The following is a 10897-nucleotide window of genomic DNA, read 5'->3' on the forward strand; positions in this document are numbered from 1 at the left end:
TGGGACTAACTGAAATCAAAATTCAGTCTAGTTCGAGCCTCCCCGTAGGAATAAAAGTAAATTCAAGTCTAAATCTTAATGACGTCATCATCCGCTGCGACTTGAAGCCGGTTTGGACTTTACCCCAACCACAGGGCTTGCCGCAAAGCAATATTATGATTCTATTATTCCTGACATTACGCCAAACTTAAAATGAAATAATCTTACTTCTTGGAACTTTCATATTTACTGCAAAATGCGATTTATTAAAATATCATGTTGAATCAGATCGTATAGTGTGGACTCGGCTAACTACCCACTGCAACTCTCCTTCCCTTCTAACATATCACTTTCTCCCCCCCCTCTCTAAATACATTTACCTTGCCCCCTTTACTTACTATAACCCCCCCTGTCATTTCTTCCTTCCTCCCATCTCTTTCCCAGCCCCCCCCCATAATTTATCTCTCTTTATATATCCATCCCTCCTCTGAAGCCAATACCTGGGCCTAGATGTAAAAATAAATAAAGCCTGCAGGAGAATACAAGCCGAGGCCTATGAGGAGTGTTTATTTAGAGCGAAGCTGTACGTCCACCCACTCATTCCTTCCTTCCTTCCCCGAACCATCTTACTTAGATGTGGAAATAGCCAGGGACATTGGGCGGTCTCTCCTTACACAGCTAAATCGCTGGATAATGATTTCCTATGCGACCTATGATCTATCAAGCTGTCTCCTCCACAAATAGAAACACGTGACGTTTTAAATGCATGCTTTAATAGTGATGACCCATCTCATCATTACTGTTAATACTCCGAAGATGGAAAAACATGGATGCAATGACAGCCCTCCATTCTCCTAATCCTAAAAGTAGAATCATAAGCAGGAGACACCTCATTGTAATTCACTTGATGGCTAGAGGTGCAGATTAACAGGTGCAATAATTTTGAGCTTAAGTAAATACCCTCTGTGGCATGGAAAAGGTTAACGCGTAGACTTATTATACAATACAGCCGGAGCGGGCTGAAAGCCTCGTTAAAACAAAGTAGGCAATATCATCTCTCCAGCTGGAAAATTAATTGAATCCTCTTCCTCATTTCACAGTGGGAGTTCATCATCTCCAGAATGCTGGACCCATTCGCATTTGAAAGATCATCTTGAAGATTAATAATTACCGCCCCTCAATGGTAATGAATGGCACCCATCATGCAGTGAGTCTAGCATCCCATTTCACACTATAGATAGTAACTACTATCCACTTTTTGGCCCGAATTCACAAAGGTGGTTTTGAAAACCCACGGTTGAGTCCATAGTTTATGCAGATTTCCTGCATAAATTACGCTTATTTTACAGCGTATATTAAAAAAATGTCCAATACTGATGCGCGCTTTTGCCAGAGTGAGCCAAATTGACGCCTGTTGCCGTGGTTATCCACGCTATTTTATTCATGAGTCTACTGTTTTGAAGAATGAGTCCACTCTTCAAACAGTGGACTCATGAATAAAATAGCGTATCTAACCATGGTAACAGGCGTCAACTTGGCGCACTGTGACAAAAGCGCGCATCAGCATTGGACATTTTTTATACAAGCGCCCGATACGCGCTAAATTAAGCGTAATTTATACAGGAAATCTACATAAACCATGAACTCAACCATGGGTTTTCAAAACCATCTTTGTGAATTCGGGCCTTTAAACACTCACTTCGTCATTGGATTTGAATAGCCATACATGACAGTATTTTCATTCTTGATATGTAGGAAGCACCATCAATATTCACAATCTGAGATGCAAGAGTTAAACAAGAATAGTCTATCGCAAACCAGAAATCAACAATTGCTTCAGTATTCTTGATAAACCTTGGCCCTATAAGATACTATCAAATGCACAGTCAAGCCTACATTGTAACTGTAAGTCTATGGCAAGCCATGTACAAGAGTTCCTATAAATTTTAAATGTTAAGTGCATCTTGATAATGGATGTTGATTCCCCTAAAATAGGCTGGACTGATTCTTACACGTGTTCAATACTTTATTATGCATAATTTAATCTTTTCTAACAATGTTAACATAGATCAGTCAGGTGAATACTGCCTTCAGGTGGACATTTGACAACAAAATCTTATATTTCATTTTGGAATACTGAGTGGCCTCGCGGGGAACACAGAATAGGTCGCCTGTTCACAACGGCATGATATTATCCCAAGAATTTTGACAAGGGCAGTATGTTTCTTTCAAGGGTATAACATTTGCCATCCACCACAACACAGCAAGACCTTATTATCAACCATTACCTTTGGCCTGAACTCTAAAATGTAATACTTGATTATATGTTAGTTTTAATGTTGGTGTGAAAAGCCTGATTCAGTGTAAATCACAATTTCCATGCTTGAAATGTTCAATAAAAGCATGCACCATTGGTCCATAATAATTGCTTTTCACACCCTGGGTTTCCTTTGCTCATGTATGTGCAAAAAAAAAAACCCACAAAACTAGCTTAATATGGGATTGCATTATGACAAAGGAAGGCCAACAAGAGACCACTGTGATGTATTAAAAGTTACTCATCACATACCGGCACATATGAAACATGCATGGAAACCTAGATAAATATAAGATAGCATTATAAACAATATTGAAATTCTTTCCCCTTTTAGTATTGTACAAACAAAATCAAATGGATTCTCTTTAGGTATACTGCAGGTGAAACTGATAAATTTGCTGCAATTACAGTTATCTTTTCACACATTGACCTGGTTGTACCTCTAATTTACACTTAAGTGATGATTAGGAGTCATGCATTAATTAATTCAAGGTCATTGTGAATATATATTCTCTATATGAGAGGATGCCAATAGCAAGTTCCTCTGTCACAACTTCTAAGTTCAGAGCTCTAAAATTTCTGAGAGTTTTCACTATGTGATTGACACCAGGGCTAGTATTCAGTTGAAAGTATTGATTTTATAAGTATTTTACCTCGCATTTTACTTGGCTACTTAAACTTAGTCTGCAGGCACAGACCCTGATTGAAACTTTGATCAACAAGTGTGTCTCCACGCAAAGACTAGCACATACAAAACCTGCCGTTTCAATTCTGAGCGAGAGGGCCTTCAGTACACAAGGCATGAGTAGGCCGCAATTCAGACCCTTAACTCGAGTGAAGGGTTTGCACAGCAGACTAACTTAAACTCGTATTCATATCACATCTAAGTATTTCACTTTATCAAGCCAAATTTAAGCAAAATACTAATAACCATAGTGACGTCGTTAATTTTAAGCCAAGTAATGCACTTGTGTACTCATCGATCTGTACACAGTATGTATGACAGGCATATCCCATTTGTAAACGACACGCAAGCCAGACGTAAGTCTGGTAGGCAGCTGACTTACATGTAGATTTCAGCAAAATAATTGGCAAAAAAATTGCAATTGAATACTAAAGATGGACAAGTATTTTACTTAAGCAAGATACTTAGTAAAATACTTAAAATTCTGGCTTAAGTATCGACTTGAATACCGGCCCAGGGGGGTATTTCACAAAGATTTAAGTATGACTTAGAGTCGCACTTAAATGCCTAGTTGTGTGCGATATTAAAGACATCACCACATTGGTCAGATCACGGCAAGTGGACGCGCACTAATACGCATTGATCAATTAGATTGCGCGCTGCATATCATGTACGCGTCGGCATTTAAAGTGCGACTTAAGTCATACTTAAATCTTTGTGAAACACCCCCAGGGCATGTTACATGAGGCTGAGTGACTGACCATGGGGCTGATTCCTATGATTGATTGCATTGACTATTGTGTATTATCAATTGTAAAAACCAGCCCCTCAATCAATGGGCAAGCTTTACACTACAGATCCAGGGGGGCTGTTTCATAAAGCTGTTAGTAAGTTAAGAGGGACTTTGAGAAAGACTGGTGATCCTTTCTTGTGGTAAATGACATTCACCATTAAATGTTCATTGGAGATTATTTAGCGCGTGAGACAGGGTCACAAGTCGTCCTTAAAGTCGCTCTTAACTTACAAACAGCTTTATGAAACACCCATCAGATCTGCCAACTGAACAAGAATATTTCAGTATTTCATCAGCTGAAAGTATTTTGGTGAGAAAATTTGTATTTTCAAAGAAATACCATTAGGACTACATATAATATTGAAACTTCAGTATTTTGCATGAAACCATCAATATTCTATTCCCTTTTCAGTACTAATTACTGAAAATCAGTACAACTTGGCAGCTCTACATATTTAATTGATATTATATATATATATATATATATATATATAGGACAAGACTGAATATATGACAACCACAACTTCTACATTAATATATATATTTTTTTGTTTCATTTTCAACAAGGTCTTTAAATGTCACCATCATGTGAGACCCACACCTGTCTTTCTCTGTGTCAACAATATAGTAAATTGAATCCCCCTGTAGGCAAGGGCAACACACGGTAAGCATGGAATGATTGCATTAAAAACTCATTAGTAAAACTAACATTATCCCATACTTCATTCAGCTATATAAGCCGCAGTACATACATACATACATGTACATGAATCCCAGATATAGACATTACATCATTGCCTTCCATAACATGCTTTTAGACAGATTTCCTGACTCAGTAATCATGATTTATTCAAAGTGTAAAGCACAGAAGAGGGTAATCTTTTTAATTGACTGATGACTAGTATTTGTTGAATGGAGCACATTCCTACTAAATAGTTAATTCACCTTCTTAAAGGGGGAGGGAACTGTGTGTGGTCTCTCATTGACTGTGTGTTAAAATATACATTTTCAGATATCTACCAATACTACAGAGAATAAATTGACCTATAATTGTATTTGTATAGAGAAACTAAAATGTTTTGAGAGGAAAAGTAATTGTTTTGCTACTTGGTAGCATAATTATTGCGGTATAAATGTATTGAGTAGTTAATTAACATGTTATCATTCAAGTGGGTCTATATTACTAGACTACACTAGCATTATGGGTCAGGAAACTGGCCAGGTATGAGCAGTTGAGGACTCGAGATGGCGCTATTGGTTCGTATCTGCTTTAACATTTCGCATACAACTACTGTAATACATTGCAGATAGCAATTTCGTATGGAGTAAACACACTTAACAAAATTAGATTGGAGTTAAATAGGTGGGGGGGGGGTCTTCTTATTATTTGGCAACCAGTCAATTTGACTATTTTTGTCATCATAAATATTGTTCAAGTTTGTTTTCTTGAAGAAAAGAAAAGAATTAAAAATCAAATAGTGATTTCTTTTTTTTTTTCTTTTCTTTTCTTTTCTCTTTTCTTTCTTGTTCTTTTTTATTTCATTTGTTTCTTCCTTTTCACTTACGGTACTTGGATTTAAAGTCGAGTAGGGTAGGTCTCAAAATTGAAACCAGGGCATTTACTGAAAATATATGTAAATATAGGTAGTCTAAGATAAAATTTACCTCTAATCCTGTACAACGGCTCATTTAAATTTTAGACAAAACATGTCTCAGTACACAAAAGATGCCATAGGGATAATTTTTTTTTAAGTTTGAAGAAGAAAAATCACTAATCAAAATGTCATACATATACTGTGTGAAGATTGAACGCAAATTATTACATTTATATCTAGACTGCAGAAAGAAAGTAACACATATCAATACAATACATTTCCTTCGTCTATAAAAATGAAAATGATACAGCCTTAGCATACAAATGAGACCTGAATTATATAAAGCCTGAAAACATAGAATTTTTTAAATATCCAACACCTCAGGGAAGTGTTTCATCAACATTTTTGTCCGACAAGCTGTCAGCTTTCCTTGATTTTGACTGGCTGAGAAGCACTATTACCATGGTAACTGTCGGATAAAATGGGACTTGTTGGATAAAACGTCTGTCAAGTCATTTCATGAAATGCTCCCCCGGCATCAAGACCCACTTTAAAGCCCATCTAAAAGCTGTGTTAAAGGACCAATAATGTGAATTATCATCCAATATTCAAATATTACAAGATCTGTTACAGTGGCCATTGCATCTTTTTTTTTTCAGCTATTACTATTCGAATATGGAATTGCTGCATATCTAGCCCCCCCCCCCTCCCCCCCGTCTGCATTTTTTTAAAGGGTTTTTTTAGCACTTATCTTACAAATTTAGTGAATGGGTATCAGAAAGCAACAGAGCGGTTGGGCCCGTTGCATAAAAGTTACCATTATGGTAACTTTGCCATCCAATGGTAACTACCATGGTAAGGATGATCAACAGCCAATCAGAATCAAGGATTCCAAGCAAGTTACTTATTGTTGCATGACAAAGTTACTATAACTGTAACTTTTATGCAATGGGGCCCAGATCCTAAATTTTTCATCCCATTCCATGCTTTGTCATAGTTTTTACACTACATCCAATAGACATTTTTGTGTAAAATCGCAAAGTTCATCCTTTAAAACACATTTTTATTTGTTTCTGTTGTGGTACCTCCTGTAGAAACTCAGCAGAACAGCTTGTATACAACCAATTACGTAGGAAACATTTTACGTCAATATTAATCAGGCATAGTAGCTGTCCTTATAGATAAAAATTACTCTCACGTCTTTTTCATCAAAGTGGAGACAATGGCAGAGCGGGGATTTGAACTCGCAACCTTACGATTATGAGTCCATTTCTCTAACCACTGGACCACATTTCATGTCGTCGACATCATAACTTTTTAGATCATAAATATTCATATAATCTAGTCATGAATTGGAATAGTGATAGATGCCAGTTCTTTCACAAAACTCGTTAAAATCTATTGAAATGATGTCACTTGCTTGGCTGGTCAAGAGAAAATGAGTCATGAGATTCTCTCATTAGATATTGAACACACATTCACGAAGCAGGCCCTCAAACTTGTATAGAATTTACTTCATAAGAATGTCAAAATAACAATTTAAAAGAGGTAAAGAACATACCCTAAATTGTATATCAGTACACATAGCCAGTCCATGGGTGATGATTGGTTCCTGGTCTTCACTCCTTCCATCCCAACAGTCTAACTCAACACATCTAAATAAAAAAGATAAAAAATAAACATGAAACATAATTAGGAGCCCCTAAATTGAACTAACGAAGATGATGATGATAGAAGTAGTAGTAGTAGTAGTAGCAGTACCAGCAGTAGTAGTAGTAGTAGTAGTAGTAGTAGTAATAGCGGTACCAGCAGCAGCAGCAGCAGCAGTAGTAGTACTGGTAGTAGTAGTAGTAGTAGTAGTAGTAGTAGTAGTAGTAGTAGTAGTAGTAGTAGTAGTAGTAGTAGTAGTAGTAGTAGTAGTAGTAGTAGTAGTAGTAGTAGTAGTAGTAGTAGTAGTAGTAGTAGTAGTAGTAGTAGTAGTAGTAGTAGTAGTAGTAGTAGTAGTAGTAGTAGTAGTAGTAGTAGTAGTAGTAGTAGTAGTAGTAGTAGTAGTAGTAGTAGTAGTAGTAGTAGTAGTAGTAGTAGTAGTAGTAGTAGTAGTAGTAGTAGTAGTAGTAGTAGTAGTAGTAGTAGTAGTAGTAGTAGTAGTAGTAGTAGTAGTAGTAGTAGTAGTAGTAGTAGTAGTAGTAGTAGTAGTAGTAGTAGTAGTAGTAGTAGTAGTAGTAGTAGTAGTAGTAGTAGTAGTAGTAGTAGTAGTAGTAGTAGTAGTAGTAGTAGTAGTAGTAGTAGTAGTAGTAGTAGTAGTAGTAGTAGTAGTAGTAGTAGTAGTAGTAGTAGTAGTAGTAGTAGTAGTAGTAGTAGTAGTAGTAGTAGTAGTAGTAGTAGTAGTAGTAGTAGTAGTAGTAGTATTGGTAGTAGTAGTAGTAGTAGTAGTAGTAGTAGTAGTAGTAGTAGTAGTAGCAACACCAGCAGCAGCAGTAGTAGCAGTAGTAGTAGTAGTAGTAGTAGTAGTAGTAGTAGTAGTAGTAGTAGTAGTAGTAGTAGTATTGGTAGTAGAAGTAGTAGTAGTAGTAGGAGGAGCAGCAGTAACAAAAACAACAATAATTATCAAATTTAATTCATGTATGACAAAACAAATAGATGAGACTAACCAAGGGTTGCCATTTCTTACTGACAATAAAATCATCTCACAGGAATACAAATTCCATAAAAGACTAGCTAGTGTCACTGTAACTTAACCATTACGTCATATTCAGATTCTATATCTGATTTTATCAGTATCATCAATACAAGAATCTATGATGATGATAGAAGTAGTAGTAGTAGCAGTACCAGCAGCAGTAGTAGTAGTAGTAGTAGTAGTAGTACTAGTAGTACAAGAATCTATGCATCTCCACATGTCAATTGCAGCATTTTTATCAACTTGTAATTGAGCTGAACATCAGCTTCTGCACAATAATATGTCGTGATTCAAATTTTTGAAAAATAAAGGAAAATATAATTTTGTAATAAACAGTGCTATCATAATGAAATACCCATACCACATTGCATCGTATTGCTTTCCAAAAGGAGGGCAAGAATACGAGGCAAAAAAATGTTGTTGTGAGGGACACATTTCACATGAATGCCCGATGAATCTGGCAGATTAAATTGAATTGAAGAGTCCCAAATTCTTTTCAATTGGATATTGGCATGTGTACCCACCTGCATCCAGCCAGCAGAACCTGTCTGTACATCTCAACTGATGATTTGCCTCCAAACTGTCTCCCGGTCAGGTACGTGTTGTGGGACGAATTAATGAAGTAATGCGAAAGGGGCTGTTCCATGTCTTGGTAGAGCTCCAGCCGGTCCAGGAATACGGGTGCGTTCTCATCGGACATCAGATAACGACAAAGCCCGTCAGATGATAGAAGTTCTGTATCAAATACAGCAAGAACATATGTGTTAAATCTTATCTTGCCATGGTAAATGGAGCCCTGTGAGATTTATGTTTGTATATTGGTTGGTGCTGATTGGCAAAAGTGGCACATTAAGGTAGATTCTTTATTTCTGGAAAATATCAAATGCAAAAATGATATGCTATATGATAAACTGATGTCATTCTTACAAACCCATTTAGTCACAAATAACGAGAGTAATAAAGTAGTTTTGATAACTGAGCAGGAACTCCGCAACTCTCCAACTCCCCTTCCCCTCGAAATTATATTTTTTGCACTTTTTTCCTTTCAAATCATTAAACCCAGGCTATAGACAGGTTCATAATATTGAAGTCCATTATATCGTAATTTAATGTACACAACACAAGGACTGTGTATTATCATTACCATTAGGTGAAGCAATGGCAATGAAGATTAATGATAGATCCATGACTGTAGTGGTGTTCCACAGGGTTCAATCCTAAGACCTTTACTAGTTTTTCATAACGCATGTTATTTTTTTAACAGCCTTTTGGAAAATATTGTAAATCCTCGATATGTTCTGGAAAGCATACAAACATAAATTGCATTTTCCTTGTCAAATTTCTTTTATGTTCAAGACAGATAATGTATATAATTTGTGGAATATGAAACAATGAAGACAAAATATGCATTCAAATTGTTTGACTTGCTTACCTTTCTTAATCATCTGAGGATCTTTCTCATATGTATCAATGATTTGTAGTACCCTTTCCCTGTCATACATTGGGAAGAGAATTTCATTGAGTCTAGGGTCCCTCTGTTTGTCGTTCAAGAATTCAATCAGTTTTTCCACCGATAATCCTTCCGTTTCATTTCGTCCTCTGGATAAACAGAGAGAAAGAGAGTATGCAAAATGAAAGATAATAATTCAAGTATAGTTACTCTTTTAGAAATTACATACAATATCATATTGTGAAGAAAGAGAAAGAGAGACATGTATCAGTTCTAACTGGCAGAAGTGGTTAGACAGTACAAATGCAATACATCAACAATGGAAACTTGTTAAGCCTAATGCATTTTAAATTCAGTTCCTCCATACGAATGTGCATTTTTCCAAGAATTTGTACGACATATCCAACCAGTTTTGCCATAAAATCTGTTCGCACAATAAAATATTTTATGCATGATATAGGCCATACCTGAACACTAAGATGAGGAATACATAGGCAAAGCAATTTGTATTATAATGGCTGAATGCCTGTATCAAGTTTTATCATTACAAAATCTAAAAATTATACATTATCAGTTTAAATTTATTGTCAGATAAAATGAAAGACTTTATCACAAAGTCTAAAATCTGATAATAATTAGTTAATTCAATAAAAATGTATTCGATGGTGAAGTATGAATGGACGTTAATGTGCAATATAAATGAGAGATGACTGAATGGTTACTTACATATCTTTGAAGAGTAGCTCTATATCCGTCCTCGGACAGATCTTGTGGTACAATTCATAGAACTTTTCAAATGGGAAGTCAGCCGGATCAATCTCCTCCATCTGTAAAATAGTAAATTGGAATTGAAAGATAAAGTGGATGTTAACTTATCAACAATAATACAGCACACCTTTCTCCTGATACAACATTTATAACATTTGAGTTGCATTTGACTGTAGCAACATTACCATGAACTGATTGATGAATTCACCCCTTTGGCGGATTCCATGTAGAGTTGCAAGAATGGACAAAGTGGCCTAGAGGTTAAGCAGTTAGTTCCTAAGGTACCTTGACAAATGTTGCTTACACAGCCCCCCCCCCCCCCTAACTATGCAGGATTCACTGTAGTTTTCAGGATCCCCATTTCTATCGAGCGTTGTCTCTCCTGCAACATATGTTGATGTGCTTCAATACAAGTATTTAAATACAAGTTAAGAACCTATTTATTTTCTGAATGACATCCCTTTTATGTAGGCACTAAGAGAGTTTACCATCATGTTAAGTTGTACTGTAAAGTACTTTGAGCATGTCTCAATGAAAAAGCGATAATGTATGCACAGTGAAACCTGCTGATAGTCACCACCCAAGGGAAACCCACAATGTGGCCTTTATACTTATAGACAGGTGGCTGCT

At 36.3% G+C, this 10897-nt stretch overlaps 1 protein-coding gene across 3 annotated transcripts in view; it reads right to left on the minus strand.

The window, feature by feature from the left end:
- Positions 1-10635, minus strand: part of LOC129264373 (1-phosphatidylinositol 4,5-bisphosphate phosphodiesterase beta-4-like) — a 47471-nt gene extending 36836 nt beyond the window's left edge. For all 3 annotated transcript variants that reach the window (XM_064102767.1, XM_064102768.1, XM_064102766.1), the window contains exons 1-4: positions 10226-10635; positions 9482-9648; positions 8574-8784; positions 6931-7024 (exon numbers count right to left, since the gene is read on the minus strand). In XM_064102767.1, coding sequence (XP_063958837.1) covers positions 6931-7024; positions 8574-8784; positions 9482-9648; positions 10226-10326 — 573 coding nt within the window. In that variant the 5' untranslated portion in view covers positions 10327-10635. The remainder of the gene's footprint in view (positions 1-6930; positions 7025-8573; positions 8785-9481; positions 9649-10225) is intronic.
- Between the last annotated feature and the right edge of the window lie 262 nt (positions 10636-10897).

The sequence above is a fragment of the Lytechinus pictus genome, chromosome 7 (genome assembly GCF_037042905.1).
Source record: "Lytechinus pictus isolate F3 Inbred chromosome 7, Lp3.0, whole genome shotgun sequence".
NCBI classification, from domain to species: Eukaryota; Metazoa; Echinodermata; class Echinoidea; order Temnopleuroida; family Toxopneustidae; genus Lytechinus; species Lytechinus pictus.